Below are 20,285 nucleotides of genomic sequence, written 5' to 3'. Positions count from 1 at the left end.
ATGTGAAAAAAACACATCAGTTAACTGGCCAATAATATCAATAAGGTAACAGATAAAGAATATCACTTAAATTCCTAGGAAAAACTGATAAGCATGAAGACCCAAGTCTCAGGAAACCTGACGCATATAATTAGTATCAAGGATAGTAGTAGCTGATTAACCAAATTTGGAAGTTAATGCAATTGTGGTGGTTTTTTTTCAAGTATTTTAAGTATGAATTTCAAGCATTATTTAAATTGGTCCCCATTCATAACTTTATTTCTTTATTCAAAGTTCATAACAAAGAGTGATCCACTCAAAGGCATGACAGGCTGGTAATGGGATTCACTCTGACAACAAAGGTAACGAAAAGCAGTCGATTCTGTTTGCACAGGTGGTTCAGCAAACTTAAGAGATTTCTAAAGACAACTATTATCTGGCATTATCAAATGCTGTACATATTACTAAATCCTGATTTTTTTTTTTTGTTAAACAAAACAACAACGTTGTTAGTTTTTCTAATGTTACATATGTATGTACTGAATTACATGCCAGGATATATGAAATATTCGCTTACCCAGTGGCTGCTTCAAACATTTCTCACAGAAATTTCTTACAGTTGGTTTTTAATTTCACTTTTTAAAAAGGGTTAATTATCATCCAGCTGTGTGAGGTTTGAAGCATTTAAGCCAGACCCAAGAAGATGTATTCAGAAATCTTTCACCCATCATACTATTTGGAGACCATTTAGCTGGTTTCAAGAGGTTTGTGAAGCATAATAATTTATGTACCTTTTTTTAAAGACAAGAGACTCAGTTTACTGGTGCACTTCCAATTGTTGTTTCAGCATTTTTAAATCTCTAACGTCCTTAAACATGTGTGCGTGCATGCACACGTGTGTGTACTTTTGCCCCAATCACCCCAACTCACAAACTCACTCATGGCTGGAACATTCCCTGGGAACTAACCTGTTCTCTCTCAACTCTCCTCTTCTCCTCTTCTGCCCGTCTCCTCTCCTCTTCTTCTTTCCGCCTTCTCTCCAGCTCCTCTAAGCGCCTCTTCTCTTCCTGTTCTCTCCGTCGCTGTTCACGTTCCTGCTGCCTTCTAGCTTCACGCTCTCTCCTTTGTTGCTACGTAAGCAAAGACAGATCATCAGCAGGGACCTTCTGGCCATGGCTCTCGTAACAGGTAGCTGACCAGCTATAGGGCGGTGCTAACGAGGGTGCGTTGGTGGACCCCGTCTCTGCTGGCCAATCATTTCCAAGAGGCCCCTGGGCCTGCATGTACCAGCTTCCTCATGTACCACCTTCCTGGTCAAAGGTGCTGTGTTTCTTTGAATCACTACAGGGTTTGGTCTCGTTTTTCTATCAGTTATTCCCCATTCTCCACTCTGCCACAGCAATGAGGGGATAATCCTGAGTATCACTGCAGAGTGGCCCAAGGCCCTTAAGTCAAAGGAAAAAGACAGAAGAGAAAGGAATAAAGAGGACAGAAATAGAGCAAAGAAAGGAGAGAAATGATTTTGAGGGCGGAGGAGCAGCACATATCAGGAAGACAGGAATGGGCCTCAACAAGAATAAGAAATGCCACAGTCATCACCACAAATATCAAAAAACTGCGATTGAGCACAGGCCTGCTATGCATTGAGCTCACACGGTGCTAAGTATTTCATTTTCCTTATTCCACTCACTTTACCTAACACAATCCTTATAACAAACCTAGGAAGTAGGTATGATGAGAAAACAGGTTCAGAAAAGTTAAGTGACTTGCCCAGTGTCACCAGCTCGCAGGCCTCCAGCTGGAAGGGCCGCTCTGCCTCGTAGCCTCTCCTGTTAACCAGACACCACCCTGCATCCCATCAGCAGGTGCAAAAGGTGCTGCTGTATCAGCACACTCCCTCTGACAGCCTTTCCTAACCCAGTCTGTTCTGGGTGACCCCACGGTCTAGAGCACTGTGACAGGAGGGGCACCTGTGCGCTGCGTGTCCCACCCAGCTCGACCTGTCTGTCATAAAGCACTTCCACAGTGCAGAGTATAAAATGAACCAATTCTTCCATAAATGTGAAAAAACTGCTAGGCTCTAGACAGGCACTGCCCAGCAGTCCTCCCTGATGACAATGCGGTCCAGCGCAGCAGCCCCTCACTACCAAGCACCGGAAATGTGACTAGTGCCACTGAGAAACTGAGCTTTTACCTTGTTTCATTAGAGTTAATTTAAATAGTCACATGGGCTACTGGATTGGACTGCACAGCTCTAGAAAATAATCAGCCATTGGATTTCTCAAGATACAGGGAACTGATATTATCCCCACAAACTTGAATGTGACCCTGAGATGAACTATTACACAAACAAGGAAGTTTGGGGTCGAGCAGTGGGGGATGTTACTGTACAAAGTAAGTACTTAGAGTTAAGTATTCCTTCTGGGTTTCTCCCCAACCCTCAGCTAGCGTTCAATCTGCAGGTAGATACTCAAAAACGACTGCCTGAGAAATGTGCAAACGTCTTACATGTGGAATAACTGGACGGAAAGGATTACCTAGTATCTGGTCTCTCCGTTGAGAACTAACTACATCATCATTATTCTCAGTGAAGTTGAGTCAGCCTTTGGCCCCACATTCTCTCTTGTTCCCTACATTTCGTGTTTTGGAGTTTCCCCATTGTCTGCTCCTAGAATTCAGAACACAAAACTCACCACTTTCCCATGGGTGAGGTGGGCATAAAAAGAACCGTGTCTGGCCCTGGTGTTTACAAACTACAACTTTACCGGCTATGGCATCGTCATTAAATTCTAACACCTAAGTGCCCCCATACAATGCACTTGCTGCCTGGTGCTTGCTGGCTTAATGCCCTTATACTTTGTTGTTTTTTTTAAGTCTGAGAAAAATAAGATAGTAGAGTCTATTCCAAACCACGAAAACTGGGCTTTCTGCTCCGAAGCCATTTTTTCTGTGTGGTTTGCACTCAGGGCCAGGAGGGAGTGGGCACAGTCCCAGCCCTATGCACTGCCCTGAACCCCTCAGAGCTGGAGACTTTGTTTTTAAAAATTAGCTACCAGGACACAAAACAAACACAACCACCTCCACCACCCCAGACTCCTCGAACAACACACACAGAAATCTGAAGTAAGAAATCTGAGATTTGCATGCAAGCAGTGTTCCTGGAGTCTTTCCCCTTCAGGGCAAATTAAGTGAAGATCTTTTATATCTATTGCTTTTCCTATACAGGAGCAAAAAACCAGACTGGTTTTCACCACTACATCACTTACAACAAATATACAGTCGCTGAGAACACAACCATTTTTCTAACATTGGCGAAAAAATAATAATGATTTTAATTTGCCAATTGGGGAAAAGAAATTTCTTTGCTTTAAATAGACATTATTTCATTCCTTCAGATATTCCCAGCTAACCGCATTTTCCAAGAAAAACATCTTTTGAACTTTTATTTTTTTCAGTAAAAATACATGAAAAGTAAAACAAAAAAGCCTTCTAATAAACCTGAGGCTGACCTGCAAAGAATCTCTATCTCATTCACTCAGCTTTAAAGCTTAAACTACATGGACGCTTCTGGAAGCTTCGGTTCTAGGGAGCGAGCAAGGTGACTCTACCACTTTTACTGAGACTCAGTGCTGCTTAGGTGCTCAAGGACAATCCTGGATGAAGCCGGCAACAGTCCGGACACTTCCAGGTTTGTAAAAGAGGAATGAGCTGCTAGAATACACTGGGTTTGGCAAACACCCGGGAGGCTAGGTAAGAAGGGCCCCACCTCTGGAAGAAAGAAAAGAACCCACAATCGCAACAAAGGGAGGCGAAGAGCTTCCTACATGGACACAGAAACAACTTCCCTCAAAGTCAGTCGGACAGAAGGAAAACAGAAGAAGAAAAACAGAAGAAAGGCAACCAGTGTCTGTGCCCTGAAGATTCCCCCTCAGCTTCAAGAGAATTCAAGTTCCAAGCCAATCAGAATAATGTGAACAGGTCAGAAGAGGCTAAGGATCCTATACACTGAATTTTACACCTTTCAGATAACAAAGTGGTCAAAATGTGTTAAACGGGTTCTGAGAAGGTTTAGTGTGGCCACCATGGAATCCTAGAAAGAGGACAGAAACGACTCATGGGCTGGGGTTCTGGTCCTGACTCAGCTGTCCTGGCATAAACCACTTCCCCTCTATGCGCCTCAGTTTCCTGACCTGTCAAAGTGCGCAGTGGGGGTGGGAAGAAGGCAGTCTGGACTGGAAATCCATTCATGGCGTGGAGTTTGGATATGTTTTGGAAGAAGTCGATCGTTGGTGTCTGAGGGGGAAAAATTGTTTTTGGAGTCTCATAAGCAGCGAACTGTTAAGAGAAACATTCCTCTTGGCAAGGTCTGGGCTCTACCCTTCCTTGCCTACACCCTTGGGAGTGTGCCTGGATGCGGTGACACTCAAAGATGAACAGAAGGAGGGAAGTGAAGAACGGAGATGCTGTGTCTCTGCATCAGTTGTCTCTAAAAGCGAGCATAGGCGGAGTATAGGAGGAAAAAAAGGAAGAAAAAACTTGAACTTTTATTTCTTTATATTTGCAATTCACCCTTTTCAGATAGCTATTTTATAATGTCCATAGTCAGTACAACAGTATGTAAGTGGCATATCTCTGTCACATTACATGATCAATTTTTTTTTTTACTGATGGGACGCATGAGTACAACCCTTTCAAGGCCCCTGCTCAAAACAATGCCACGGACCATAGCCACACCTGCAAACCGCCTTACGGACACGCCTGCTGCCATTTCCTTACACACCATGTGGCAGGCGACAGAACTGTGAGGAATGCCGTTGAAGTACAGGTGCCACTTAGCTCCACGGTGTCACACAGAAGAAAAGCCATGGGATGTACTTGCTTTTCTGTTCTTGTTACTATATATATATATAATTATTTTTTTTAAAATCTGAACGTAAAGCCTGTCTCCAGGTCTGCCGATGCCCTGGCTGTTATCAGAAACACCTTCCTTAGGGCCCTGGTGCTGCCAGGCTGATGTCCGGGAGTGAGTCCAGCACCCGACTCAAACCAGCCTCTCAATTCAAATTTCCACGATGTCTCCAGAGAAGAAACGAAGTTGCAGAGGAAAAGCAGAGAGGAGGGAACCAGTATCAGGGCGGGCTCACAGGAGGGCAGGGGCATCACCGGCCCTGCCCACACCCCACACCCATTTCCCAGCTCCCTTGGGCTGGCCGCTATCTCCGGGGGGAATCTACGCTATTGTGAGAACCCCTCAATACCCTGCCTTGGTTGGGAGACAGTGCAGGAGAAGGAGGTGGCTGCCAGCACGAGGGACCTGGGGGAGGTGGGCGCGCTTGCAGTCACACTGATTTCACTCAGACTGTCACTTAATGCCCCCGTTTTCGGTTGTATTTGTGCCTGATTTCTCCCCATTCTGAGTCTCTCACTTGTCGCTCACCTGTACCAGCTCCTGCTGAGGAGGTGTCCGAGCAGCCTGGCTGCATGGGGTGGGGGTCGGCCTGCTCCACAGATCTACCTATGCTTGTGGCCCCACCTGCCACCTCCCATTTTGAGGGATTTGTGGTATCGGCCTTGTTCTAGTCTTTACTCTTCCATGCGCTAATTACACAATTTTATTTCCTTTCTTCTTCTCATTGTCCTGTCGTTTATACCATTTTTGTTTTTTCAGTCATTTCACTGGGATTTCTCAATGAAAGTCAGTAAGCTTCAAGTTGTTTTTGTTCAACTGTTTTCCAAAGTCAATGATTACATTCTCATGTGGTTATTTAATTAAAATAATTTAAATTATTATAATAAGTTTAATTCAAAATGCACATCCTAAAGTAACAGTAAGCAAACCTCTTACAAACAGGGACAGGCAAAAACAGATGATGTGAACTGTTAAATGAAAACCTCTGGAAGGCTCTTGTTTCCTGTGAAATAGCGCCCTCGTGGTTACTAGATCAACATGCTCCACGGAACATAAGCTCCTTGAGAGCAGCAATCTTGTTTCACTCATCCCTCCCTCCCCCACCCCAGTAAGGATCACAATAAACGCTATTTGGAATTGTAAATCTAACGCTCATCCAGCACATGACATCCAAGACAAAATCTGCTGTGGTTTTATCTCCAACATTGAGCATCTGAGTAAAGACTCAAGAATCCATTCTTATCGCTAGGTCCTACGGAATCCACTCAAATCAGAAAGCCATCTTTTCCACATCACCGAGGAAGTACAGAAAGGCTTGAACAATGATTGTTAGGGCTGCACAGTGCAGCATACGTTACACAACACGCTGTCTATGCCTCAGATATTTGATAAGCTCCCTCAAAGTACTTTAAGGTGATTCTGGAACTGAAATTAGAGATCTCAGGCCCAAAGGTCCAGGTAAGAAGAGGCATAAATTTCAAGAACAAGACTTTTCTTTCCAGAGATACATGTAGGACTACAAATGACTGGCTCATCCATTTGAGAACTATTAAGCACCATGAGTACAAGAAGATAAACCAGACACGGCCCCTCTCCACCAAGAGAAGTAGGGAAGGTAAGTCATATCCCTTTAAAAAGTCCACAAGACAATGTGGAAACGGGTAGGTGGCCCAGAACTAGCCCACCAGGCAGGTCCTAGATGGGAGGGAGGCCAACGGCCAAGGCAAGAACAAGGCAGGTACTGCATCCCCTTCCACATTATGCTCTAATATCTGCAATGGTAAATTGGACCAAGAGCAAGAATTTAAACTACTACTAACCATAGAAACCACTGCAGTCAGAACAGGCCCTCAATTTGTGTGAGTGTGGTGGGGGAGGGGGAATAATTAAAAGTTAAAGAAAGCCCCTCGTAAGTATATCTTAATTGATGATTAACATCAAAAGCTGGCCTTTTGCAAGAGAACCTCAAAAGAAAATGGCCAAAAATAAAGCATATATACCAAACCACCTAAGTAATATTGGATTAATCTTATGCCTGTGATTTCAAATAACAAAACCTAGGAGATTCTAATAAGCATGTGTTTCCTGATTTACCCCGCTAAGAATGATATACATAATATAATCTCTTGAAGCATCTGCAAACTAATGTTATTATTATTTTCTTAAATCATTCTTTCTTTAAAAACAAAATCAAACAAAAATCAAGAAACTGCATGATGCTATTAAGTGATATCCAAATCTCTCAAGTTATAAAGAGATTTCCTTATTAGATAAATTTTTCCAAGTATGCCTGAGTAAATATGTACTTTTCTAACTATGCTTTAATTATCTTTAAGTTCCCTTTCTAGTTTGGTATTTAGAAGCAATGTTTTCATCTCACGATTCTAAAAACTTTTCTAAATAGGTCATAGTGATAATTGTGACATCTATTTAAACACACCCCACTGGACTCACTGTAAGTCTTTAGCAGCAACTAACTGACTTTAATAAACCATCCTATTCGTCAGACTCAGCCGTTTCCAGGAACTCCTGAACTCATGTTACTGCACACACATAATGCCCGCCACCCCGAGTATTGTAAGTCCAAATTCTGATGCAGCCTTAGTAGAGAAACGATTTGCTTCTTCCCAAAGGCAATTCTTCCTCTTTAAGCAACAAACAACATTTGCTGAATTACAATAACTCTTACAAAATTTATCTGTAAACATAACCAAATGCTAGACGGGGGCACGGAAAGATTTACCAGAACTTAGGGAGTTCTGAAACACAAGACAGCTATCCTCTGTAAAACAGGGAAGCTGCTGACGTCACAGCGAGCGCTGCCTGGGCCAGAGGGGGTACCTGCATGCTGAGGCGGCGATCACTGCAGACAATAAAGCTGGAGCTGTGCTAACACGCAGATACGCATGACCAGCCAAACCAAGGGCCTTCGTGCAGATGAGGAGGGGTGAAGACACAGCTCCTGTTTCTTTCCAATGCATGGAATCACTGTTGTGGCGAACAGTCTTCACTTTTGCTCAGAAAGTTTGATTTTGACTCCTATCTATATTAGAAAGATCACTTATGGACTGTTTTTTAATGAGAGAGCGAGACAGAGAGAGACGAGTGTGCTGTCATGATGTACTATCGCCTTCTTTCCACGATCTCATAACTAAGAAATACATAACAAACACAAGGCAGAGCTTACTAATCTTTTTCTTAGAAACGTCTGTTTTCCTTGTGTTATAATTTAGCTTCAGTACTAATCCCATTTCACATGGAAAAACGTTTTTCTCGATAGCCTCTTTAAATAGCTTAAATCTGATGGTAGAATAAGACAGTCTGTACAGCGGTAAGCTTTAATACAGAAAACTTTTCTTTCTTGATAACCCTAATGGATTTTTAAACACTGAGCACGACATTATATTGACAGTCTCTTTGGTGCTGGAGCGTTGGTAACTAAAACTGTAATTAAATAACAAATTTTAGTCTCTGATTAAAGTCACTTTACAAGCCAATATAAACTATTTTATACATTAAAAAAAAATTATTTTTCTCTTGTTTTCCCTTTGCTTCCACTTCCATCCACTTCTCTAAAACCTTAGTCACTTTGGAATTTGTAGAAATGATAGAAACGAATGTAACCGTGTGTTCTAGGGTAGGAGCAGCAGCAAAGCAAAGAAAGTGCTGGGCTGACACTAACGCTGACGCCCTCACTGGAGGGGTCAGGTGCCCCCAAACCACAAAGTGATGACGGCCACTTCAGGGCTAAAAGCTTTGAAAGGAAAGATCATAAAAGATTATTTTTTTAAATACCTGCAGAAAGATTCTGAGACAGGCGAATCCTGAATATCCGATCAAGAACAGAAAGGGAGAAACAAGTAGAAAAAACGGCGCAGCTGCTCTGTGGTGTTCCTAACCGGGCTTAATGGCCAGCATTACAGTCTCCAGAACACAGGCATGGAGGGCATCATTGCCACAAAAGAGTAAGACTGGGAAGACAGGGGATGGTGTTTTCCCTTTTATGGTTTATTTTTTAAGAAAAGGATAAGGTCTAACCTCAAATGAAAAATTTGATTTTGACTCCTACCTATATTAAAAATATCATTTATGCACAGTTTATTTTTTAAAAAAGTGTGCTGTCATGATGGCACTGTAGGCTTTCTAAAAACAAATCTTCCCCTAAGAAGTTTGCTTTTTTTTTTGAAGCTTACTAAAAGTAGCACAACAAACCACAGACAAATGCATCTTGCTTTTACCAATAATTTCAGTTTCTATGAGGTCAAAATAAAGAAGTACAGACTAGGAGACAGGAAACTTAGTTAAATATGTAACATGTTCAAAAACACATCCAAAGTACCCCAACTAAGACAGTAATCTTGTCTTAGATACTGACTGGGTTTTCGCAAAGACAACAGCTTGTCTAATATTTTTGCTAAACACAGACACAGAATGAGAAAACATGCTCATCAAATATGTGGGTGCCATGGGAGTAGAGAGAAAGAGTTAACAGGCACCACATCAAGAGTCAATGAAAAAGGGCACAAAACCATTAGGGTAGAAAGATAATACAATTAAATATTCTCCCTTTTTGCTCAAAACAGAAAAAAAAAAAGAACAGCACGGGAGAAAAGGATGGCCTGTGAACAATTTTTGTGGAGAAAAAAATAAGCTAGACACCAAGTTCTACGTGAGCCAAAGCGGTGGTGCTGTGTTTACATATGAAAAGGAATGTGGTAATATTCAAGTTTTTGATGAAGGGAGACCTTTATTTATCATGTGGGGTTCTGAATCTGGATAAAATACCTCTAGTAGGCTGAGCAGCACTGACTGCACCCCGAAGAGAAGGCTAGGAGCACAGTCACACCCCTGAAGGGCTGTGAGGGACAGGAACGGAGTGGATGAAAGTACCAGGATGAACTTTGGCTGCACGAGCTCAGCCTCCCCCACTTTTCCTCCTGGGACCATCCAGAAGCAACCAAGACAATGGAAAACATAAACAAGAGCGTCATTTTCAGCAGAACTGGGAGACATACTCAAAAATATTTGCAAGATCTCCAGTTCACACAGGAGCCAAAGAGGAGGAAGCAGAGAAAAACAAAGGAGAGAGATGCCAGCAGCAGTAAATTTCAAAGAGCATCGAAGGAAGAGTGGAGTGTATATGTACAGACAGATTTCTTAAAGACGCAGGACCCATGGTGCAGGACCTCTTACCCGAAAAGAGGGTTCAGAAAGAGATGGGGTGGTAGCAAGAGAAGTCCTGATCCTCAGTGGGCCTGACTTAGTGGCAGTTGAAAAGAAAGGACAGCTGCGCTGTGCTTCCCACAACCTCGACTTTTGGACCTTTTCTTTTTGCCAGTTGCTGGTAGAAAGTTATCTTCTTTCAGTTTTAATTGTCATTTGTCTTATGACTGAGGCTGACTATCTTTATCTACTTTGTTCCCCAACCAGTTCTGATTGAACCTTTAATGCCAACAAGGGCTACAAACCATTTATGGCACAAATAATCCGAAATTAGCCTCTGAGACCTAGAGTGTAGACAGTGCGTAACTACCCAGGCTAATAAAAGGGAGCTAGCTCATCAAGAATCCAAACCCGTGGATTCTATTCACGCAAACATTCCCCGTTTCAGTACCAGCTCCCCGTTTCCTGATCAAGAGGTGACTCTGAGTTTGAACGTCTACTGAGAAGCTGACATTAAAGGGCTAATCGACACAAGTCGTCAAGTGCAAAGTTCTCATTTTGAGACAACGTCCCTCATTCTCTAGCCTCTGTAGCTAATGAAACAAAACAGCTTTAAATCTTTAGTCCCTCTCTTTGAGCCACTGCTGGCCTTTGCTCGGCAATCCTCACTCCCTATCATGTACAGAGGCTGAATGACAGACACTTATGTCATGACCACTGGCCCTGAAAGCCGTTTCCAGCTCTAACTGATTGGGTCCTTGGCACTTCAAGTTATAAACCACCAAACTAACCTGTATCGTGTGTTATGGAAAGTACAGCCCAGGGTGACAAAGGTCAGTAAAGAATACCGCATGTTCTAGAGAAACAACTAGAGCCCCCAAACTCAAGCATTCCCATGTGCTAAGTCGACATGCAACTTGAACAAGCCTCAGAACCCACTGTGTTATATTCAAAGGGCACTGAGAATCATCATAAAAATATAATGAAAGAGTTTGCAAATAAACTGCCAAAAGAGTCACATAAACAGCAATGCTATCCCCACTACAGAGGAAGGTTGTGTGCTGTGTTTTCGTCCACAAACCCTGGCTGAGTACAGTGGTACCTCGGTTTTCGAATGTCTCCGTTGACGAACATTTTGGTTTACGAATGCCATAGATTTTACGGATCTATGGTATCATTAGATAGCAAAATTCATGCTAAATTTGCAGTTTTAGGGGTTGATTTTAAAGGCATGGAATGGATTAATCCATTTTGCACTACTTTCTATGGGGAAACTGTGCCTCAGTTTTCGAACGTTTCAGAACTCGAACGGCCTTCCAGAAGGGATTACGTTTGAAAACCGAGATACCACTGTATTTCCAGCCTCCTTGTTAGACAGACACTGGTCTTCTAAAGGAAAGACAAATTCTCAAGTTCTCAGGATTCAGACTGCAAACATGGAAAACTAAGTAAAGACTTCCCCCACAAAATGTACTTAAATAACTTGGGTAACAGCGTGTGTTGTCATTAAATAAACTCCAGGATATAGTATCAATACAGGGATTTACTGCTGTTTGCAGTTCTTTGTCTAGAGTGAAAGACAAAGGTGAAACAATTAGGTGTGTCCATTAAATGGAAACAGAAACTATTATGAATGAGGAACTTGGAATGTGAAATACATAATAAAAGGCAGCCAGGAAAAGAAAATCAAAAAACTCTCTTGATGTAATACAGAATTGTACACCTGAAATCTATGTAATTTTACTAACAATTGTCACCCCAATAAATTAAAAAAAAAAAAACTCTCTGAGTCCCAAGTGAAATACAGGGAAATAATGTTCCTGTGAATTAAAATGAAAAGGCGGTGGGTGAGCCCACTGCCGAGGTTCACAGCATTAACGAGGTAAGTCAGCAGGCAGCACAAAGGTACTTCCCCGCTGCAGGACATAACCAGCCCTCCATTAACTACTAGATTACAGGAGAGCACTTGCATTACACCCAGTATAATGCTTTTCTTCATGCCTTACTCTTACATGTGCCTGAAGTTAAGGCACTTAGGGGAAAAACCTAGCCTTTGTAGAAAAATGCAGTTCCTGTGGAAAAGTCTGAGGTTTCAGAAAAATATGTACACATAAATTTGAACCCAGAGGCCAAGCATGGGAAGAAATCAGGTCAAGCCTGAGCTGGCCAACTTAAATCACAATGGAAACTGCCCCCCAGATGGGTCTGGGGCTGTGTTTGGGACCTGCCGCCCAGCATCTGTCACAATGTGATGCTGACTGATTGTGTCCTTGACGTTTTTTCCAAGCAAGAACAACTTTGCTGAGACCTCAAGGAATGCAAAGCCCTGCCTGTCGCAAAGCCGCAGGCTTCCCTTCAGAAGCTACTGAATAGCTAAGCCGGGGTGGGAGGCAGGAGTGACCTCAGGAAGCTACAGAAACTATTCCGGTGAGGATCCGCCCGCCAGTGCAAATAAAGACAGAAAACCAACGTGGACATTTCCCTTTTTCTACCTCCTCTAGCCGCCGCCTCTGCTCTTTCTGCTGCTCGATCCGCTTCTGTCTCTCCGCCAGCAGCTGCCTTTTATACTCCTCCTGCTCCCGGAGCTGCTGTTCCTGCAGGAGCTGCTGTCTGCGAAGAGCCTCGGAGCGCTCCTTGTTCTCCTGCTGCAGTCTCAGGAAATCCCGGCGAAGGGTGGACTCGCCAGGCACGTTGACAATGGAGCTGTAAGAGGAAGCGCAGCTGTCAGGGCCGCTCGGCCCACCGGCCTAGACAACATGCGGCCCTAAATGACATGCAGCCCAGTGTGCAGCCTTTCCTACATGACATGCGGCCTTTCCACGTTCATCCTCTCCATGAGTTCCTCCCACTCCTAGATTCGACAATAAACCCATGGGAATAACTACATCTCCAATCCAATAGTATTTATCTTCTGTCATCTGTTTCATAAATATCTTAAAACTCTCCGGGGTGTTTGCATGACAAGACATCTCCACTTAGGATTCTCACATCAACTCAAGCAGTAAAATGAAAAGTTGAAATCACCTTCTTCCACAGTCAGTCCCTCTCTGACCACCTTATTGCCCATCAGTAAGAGCAACATCGTGTTCTAGGTCTGCCAGGACAGAAAGAGCCGTGATCTTCAGCACTGACCTTACCTTCATCTACTTCACCTGGTCTGCCACGTCTTGTCACGGATTTCCTCCCACTGTCCTTATTTCCAGGGTCAGTCGCTGAGCCCAGTAGGCCCCAAGAATTAGCCACTGATTAGATTAAACCGCTTCATTCCTAGCTGGTCTCCCTGCTGAGTGTCACCTCTCCACTTCCAAAACACCCAGAGTAACACGGCAAATACATCTCCTCAAACGGCCTCTTTCATTAGCTCATGCTCCTAGCCACAATTGTATTGCTCATGAAAACAAGTTCAAATTACTCTAAAAGTTTCCATCTCAAATGAGTTCAAATCTTCTATGTTAAAACAAAAAGGCATCATGAAGCTTTTTCCAGAAATTCTCTCGATATGCTCTCTTCAAACTCCCACTCTGCACATGGGTCCGCACAGGTCCTTCCAACACTCCCTTCCATCCTCCTGTGGTCAGTCAGTTGCAGCTGCCAGGCAAGACCCACATTAATACTGTAAAATCCTCTACTCCCTGACTGATTAGTTTCTACGAGGTTCGTGCTACCAACTCTTCAACCTTCTCCTGCGCTGCACGGTGGGAAGCCAGCGATAACCAACACACAGACCGTACAGCGGATCAGGACAGAATAGGCCTCATCGCGGAAACGAAATGCTGGTCCCCACAGTTGTGGGAAGAGCAAAACAAACCAACAAAAATATTTAGGGCAAGACTGCAGTGTTTTGCAGTGGAAGCCTATAGCCTACGACGAGGACAATTCTTTGTGTGTGGGACTGTTTTGTACACTACAACACATTTACCATCCACATCTCCTGGACTAATAAATGCCGGTAGCTAGCTCCCCTTCCCCAGGACCAAACACAACCCCACACATTTCCAAATGACTCGGGGAGGGGAAGTAACGTACTTTTACCCACAGTTGGGTAAGAGGATCCAGGGTGGGGTGGGGGGGTGAAGGGACTGTTTATAAGAATCTTTCAAAAAACACCAGAATAGAAGTTATTAAGGCATTTTCACAGGAATTTAAGGTTCCTTCATACGACACAGGCTTGTGAACCCCTGCATCCCGCCTCACCACGTGGGAAGCTGCACAGCGGCTTTCTCGTTACCTCGGCTCGCCTTCCTGTTCAGGCACCTCCTCCTCCTCTTCCTCACTCCCACTGTACTCATACTCAGTTTCATCTGTTGGAAAAAAGGACAGGATAAACGGGCAGTTCACAAATCATGATGCGTGCATGTACAGGCAAGCATCTCCAAGAGTGTTACGGCAGAAAATAAACACCGTGCTCTTTGTGACAATAACAACGTGTATGGCGGCGAACGTGGGGGCAGGAGGAGCATGACACCGATTTCCCACAGCGCACGGTGGCCGTTCCCTGGGCGGGGCTTCCTGCCAGGGACGGGCAGATCCAGCTGCATTCGACACAAGCCCTTGTGGGAAGCGCTGCTAAGGGGACCAGGGCTGTGAGAGGGGCCCCACAGCCCTCGACACACAAGTGGCCCAAGCACATCAGCAAATTCAGAAAGTCCATCTTGATGACAAAACTCAAAAGGAAGAGATTTAACTGCCCCAACTAAAGGAATATATTTGGTTATTTTTGGCACTTGGGGATCCATTAGAACACAGCAGAGAGAAAGAAGTCTGCTGGGCTGACAAAAAGTGAAGCATTGAATAGGTACTTAAAGCAGAAAAAACAAAATTGAATGTTCCCACAAACTATAAAGGTGAAACCAGGGAAAAACTAATGAAACAATACAGCAAAAGGAGGAGACAGAAGCTGGTCTACTTGGACCAGACTAAGCAAAAGTTTCAACATGAATAACACCCTTCCACTTCAACAGGTTTTAACCATTTTCCCAAAGTAACTAATCGTCCCTTTTATTTGACTCTGAACTTCATGTCAGTACTTGGCTTTGAGTGAGCAATTTCACTCCATAGAGCAATCAAAACTAGAAAGGTTAAAGAGATTTATAAAACAAGGTCTATTCACACACAAAAAAAATACATTTCTAACTTTTTCCAGAGACACATAAGTTTAAAATCAGTTTCCCAGTAAGAAAAACCAGACTGAGAACTTAGACTGTGGTTCAGTCTGCATTGTATACAACTGTGGACATATGCCATACATACACACACACACATACACACACACACACACACATACACACACACATACACACACATACACACATACACACACACGCACACACATACACACACATACACACACATGCACACACATACACACACATGCACACACATGCACACACACATACACACACATACACACATACATACACACACACATACATACACACACACATACGCACACACACATACACACATACACACACACACACACAAAACAAATCCATCAGTCCATACATAGGACATTAGTTCTTCTATGTTGGACAAACTATACAATTTTAAAGAACATCAAAATAGGCTAGCTTCCAAGGGAAATTCCAACCTAAATACTGTTTAGAATCCTTTAAATAGGTACTCTGTTATGATTCAAATTTTGTGCGGTGAACTATTCATTACTGACAAGAGGCTGAGGTCATTTGGAAGGTGAATGAATGCAAAGAGAAAAAAAGAGGTCACTGTGACTTGAAGATGAGAAATGCAGGTAAAGTACCCCACTGTTCCCATATGCAGAATGCGGGTGATGAGAAATACATGAGAAGCTCCAGGTTAAGTACTCAGTAAATGCCTTGCAATGTTCCATGACTGTTGGCTATTATTAAGAAAGTACTGGAAAAATGATCCAATATGCAAATCACCTTTTCTAAAAAAGGCTTTATTTTGTTGCAAACTTTAGTTCACTTCGTTCCACCTGCACAGCTTAATGTACAAAAGGTTAATTACTTTTATGAGTGACTGTATCCGAGGGCAAAAAGTCATTATGACCATTAGTGGTGGTCTAACTCCAAATACTGAAGTTATGTCAGGCTGAAATGAACATGTGACAAGCTCAGTGCAGGCCTGCAAAGATGACTGTAACAGACTCTTTTACTGCCTTGAACTTGGCTCTTTTTAGTTTCTTCTTTGGCCTTGAAATCAGACTGTCAAAAATACCTCATTAACGAGATCCCCGTTATCCAAATGCTGTTCTGTAGTTACTGCACAAAACAGACAGACCAATGTAAGCTGGAGCATGACGGAGGCAGCTTTTGTGAAGCTGGTGACAAAGCTTGGTCAGTACCTCGCCAGGCAGGTGGACACGGAACACGTAAGACCCGGGAAACAGAACGGGACTTGTTGGTGAGCGAGGGCACGTCCGTGCTGTGCGTGATGAGAAAAAGGGAGTCCGGTCCCGCGCTCGGCCCCGGCCTACCCACAGCATGGCAGCCGAGTGCAGCAGTCAGGCCCCCGGCGGTCCCAGAGCAGGACTGCGCCAGGGCAACGCTCACAGCTGATGCTGAGGGAACCCAAATGACAGGTGTGGAAAGCAACATCCACAATGAAGCAGAAAGGGCAGCAGCAAAGACGTGCTCCTGGCGAGGACCAGGCCAAACATGAGGCAGGCTGGTGGCCCGGTGCTGCGACACGCCAGACCCGCAGGCCTGAGGCAGGCGACGTGAGCACAGACTCACGGTCAGGAAAGGAGTAACCTATTCTAGTTGGCAAAACCCCCAAAAAACTTCTTTTCAGAAGAACATACGGCAAGTTTAATACCTTTCTCTCCTCTCTTCTTTCTGGTGCGGTCTATGTGGTCCTTGAGCTGGATTCTGACCTGCCGCTCGTTTGGCTGATCCCTGATGAAAGGATGTTTCAGAAGCTGCTCCGTGGAGGGCCGCTGCGTGTAGTTCTTCACCAGGCACCCCTCTATAAAGCTGAAAAACTTCTTTGACCTGTAGAGGAAGGAAAAAGGATGATGGGATTTCTGCCAGCAAGAGCAGAGCTCCAAAACATCAGTAACGTACGAGCCTGAAATCAAAGGCGCCTCGGGATCATGGTGAACACCCCGCGAATGTTTGGGACTCTCAGGGGATACTGGGGACCAGGACCATGCCTCATACACGGTTTACAAGGGACACCGTGTCACTGACAACACACCCCAGGCATGGAGGACGTCCGACTTAAATGAACTGGCTTTAAATCTAATGTTGCTTATTTATCACTTAATCACCGCGGTGGAGGTGGTGCGTGGGTAAAGGGAAGTTTCGGCTAAAATGAGGGCAGACAGAAGACAAACGTCTGGAACCTGGGAGACAAAGAGACACACAGAGACAAGGAGCCAAGTGACCACATGCTGGGCTCTTGAACCTGCTCATGTGACATTTCAGAGTCTCCAACTGGTTTATTTATCAGTTCTCTAGAGGTGGAAATCCTACTTTTGAAGGGGGCAACAACTCCGTCACCAACATTTGCCCAGCTGGCCACTTGGATTTCTGCCTGTTTCTCGGTCCTGGCTCGTGATGACCTCCACCCTCGCCTGGGCCCACACCCTCTGATCCATCGTATCTGTTGAGACTCAGCTCAGGCCTCTTTTGCGAAGCCTTTCCGGGCGACGTTCACCTTCCCCAAGCGGGGAGCCTTCCTTCCGGGCGCCCTGCACGTAACAAACAGGCTGGGCTCTTATGGCCGGTCTCCCCTGCTGGCTGTCAGCAACGCCCAACACTGAGCATGGCGGGCCACTCAGGTATGTAATCAATTTTTGTTGAATGAATGAGTTATTCAGTCTTTAAAAATACGATTCAGAAAATCAGTTCAATTCTTTCCAAGACTTCACTGCTTTTAAGAATCACTTTCATTGTCCTATAATTCCGTTCAACCTTACTATTTTTTCAATTCAACAAATATTTATGGATCAACGATCTACATTTGTTTATGCCAGCCTCTATAAGAAATACACACAGGAAATCAAGTGGAGGAAACATAGACAACAATAGCCGATGTATCATCAAAACTTACAGAGGAAGGAAAAGGAACTACGGCTACAGAGGGTTAGATATCAAGGAAAAGTAGGACCTTTGATATTTTAAAGATGCGGGAGAGAAGCCATCAGTCAAGAGTGAAAGGAACAACAGGAACAAAGGTAAACAAGTGTTAGGAATAATGAATCGTTTTCTGATGCTAGTATGAGAAGTGGAAAAGAATAGAAAAACAGGTTTGGGGTCAGCTCAGACAAGGGCCCCCAAAGTCACTTAAAGAGGTTGTTCCTTTATTCTGTGGTTAATGAAAAACATGGAGGTTTCTACACAGTTGTACTGGAACGCTCTGACACAGACTCCCAAACCCCACAGCCCACAAGGATCTTCAGGAGTGCATTAAAAATACAAATACCTGGGTTACACCTCAGACCTAACAGAGCAGGAACTTTGAGGCTGAAGCCCTAAAGGAAAAGATTCCGAAGGCATTCTCATGCACCATGTCTACAGATTAACTGGGGACCAAGGGTCCACAAGACATTCTTTAAAGTCAACCATCGTGTTCTGGTGGAAGAGAGTTAGTTCACTGACCATCTTTTGAAAGCCACTGATCCAGAAACAGTAGGAGCTCACATGTAGACAGAAAGACAGCAACCACACAGGAAGAGGACTCTATGTCTGTAACCATCTCATCCCTTTAGAAAACTTGGGTAAAATGAGAGCAATGATGTAAATGGATAAAAATGCATCTAATCAAGTTTAGGTGAAGAATACAGGAAGAATTGGTCGCCACTGCTCCTGTCTCTTTTCCTCACTATATTATACACGTAGTAGTTAACCCAAAACAGCCAGTAATGCACAGAATCATCAGAGTGGAGCCAGCTGACAAGACTTGTAAATTGTGAGGCACCTTAAGACAGAGCATAAATTCCCTTTAATAAAATGTGACAGAGAAAAACAAAGGGAAAATGAGTATTACTTAGTTTGGTATGACCAGATAAAGTGTGACCCCAGCCCCATGGCTCACGCCTTGCTGATGTCCACTATATACATTTGGTTTCCCTAGGGGTGGACCCCCCAGGGGTGGCCCCCCCCATGGGTGCCCACAGGAGACCACTGGGGCTAAAATCTTTGCAACTGTACGGCCTTAAAAAAAAACAAAAAACTCTCCAAACACTGGTGAGTAGACAACCTGTTACCTGGACAGTATAAAAAGAATAAGAAAAATCCTGTCAGCAGACAAAAGAGGGGAAAGGACAGTGAGGACCAGGGAGAAATAAGAAACAAGAGTAAAATTACGTGTGTATGTGAATACGCTCATAGATGGGAAAAGAAAACTACAGAACATCAGAAGCAATCAATAAGAAAAGAGCAGACAGTAACAGCGAAAAGACCAGATCCAGAATAGAAGGCTTAAATTTGAGATCTTCTGCCTATTTCAGAATTAGAGTCAAGAACCTAAGAGGAGACAACACTAATTGGAAAACTAGTGAGAATAACTTCGGAAAGAAAAAAAAAGCCAAACCCATAGTAGGTCAGCATTAGTAAGAGAGATAAGCCCAGGAAAACAGGAACCGGAAAAAGGAGGGAAGGCCCCCATGCTTGAGAAGCTTGTGTGAAACGGAGACAGTCAGGAAAGGACTCACAGTTCAAGAGGGAACAAGTGGACAAAATTCTCAGGTGAAAACCAGAGCACTGCCCTCCTCCTTACAGATCTTAACCCTAAACCAAAGCAGCATCTCTCGCACTGCAGCAAGTCTTCAAGCTTTTTGTCAGTGAGCGTCATCACTTCCCTCCGTGGATAGAAACTTTTGTTTAGCAAACAAAATGAGAGTTGAAGGGAGAAAGAAAGGCGGCAGCCTAAAGAAAAGGGACCCTTCCTTTGATGTGTTCTTGGGGAATGAAAAATGATACATCTAACTTAAATGCTTTGCAATAAGTACAGTAAATGCCACCACTAATTTTAAAAGCCTATTTCATCCGAGGAACTGTGAATCAATGCAGCTTTGCTTTTTAATGCAAAAGTGTTTAGAAATATATTACATGTGAAAGTGTGTTGACATATTAAAATGGAAGAGTTTTCTTTAATCACGTTATGGTGCTTCATATGGCCACTTGTCACTATCTTATAAATCAAAGAGAATTTATCATGGAAAAAACAAAATCAATACACCTTTTAAACGCTGTTTTGGGGGCACTGGCTCTTGTGTTCTTGGGGAATCAGAATGGCCAGAATTGTG

The 20,285-nt window shown here is 43.7% G+C and overlaps 1 protein-coding gene across 49 annotated transcripts in view; it reads right to left on the bottom strand.

The window, feature by feature from the left end:
- Positions 1-20,285, bottom strand: part of MAP4K4 (mitogen-activated protein kinase kinase kinase kinase 4) — a 188,672-nt gene that overhangs the window by 36,640 nt on the left and 131,747 nt on the right. For all 49 annotated transcript variants that reach the window (XM_074332411.1, XM_074332400.1, XM_074332401.1 and 46 more), the window contains exons 10-13: positions 16,850-17,025; positions 14,280-14,352; positions 12,544-12,754; positions 948-1,109 (exon numbers count right to left, since the gene is read on the bottom strand). In XM_074332411.1, the coding sequence (XP_074188512.1) occupies positions 948-1,109; positions 12,544-12,754; positions 14,280-14,352; positions 16,850-17,025 (622 nt within the window). The remainder of the gene's footprint in view (positions 1-947; positions 1,110-12,543; positions 12,755-14,279; positions 14,353-16,849; positions 17,026-20,285) is intronic.

This window comes from Rhinolophus sinicus, linkage group LG05 (assembly GCF_036562045.2).
Source record: "Rhinolophus sinicus isolate RSC01 linkage group LG05, ASM3656204v1, whole genome shotgun sequence".
NCBI classification, from domain to species: Eukaryota; Metazoa; Chordata; class Mammalia; order Chiroptera; family Rhinolophidae; genus Rhinolophus; species Rhinolophus sinicus.
The sequence above is the reverse complement of the archived record's forward strand: the minus strand, read 5'-3'. Positions and strand labels throughout refer to the sequence as shown.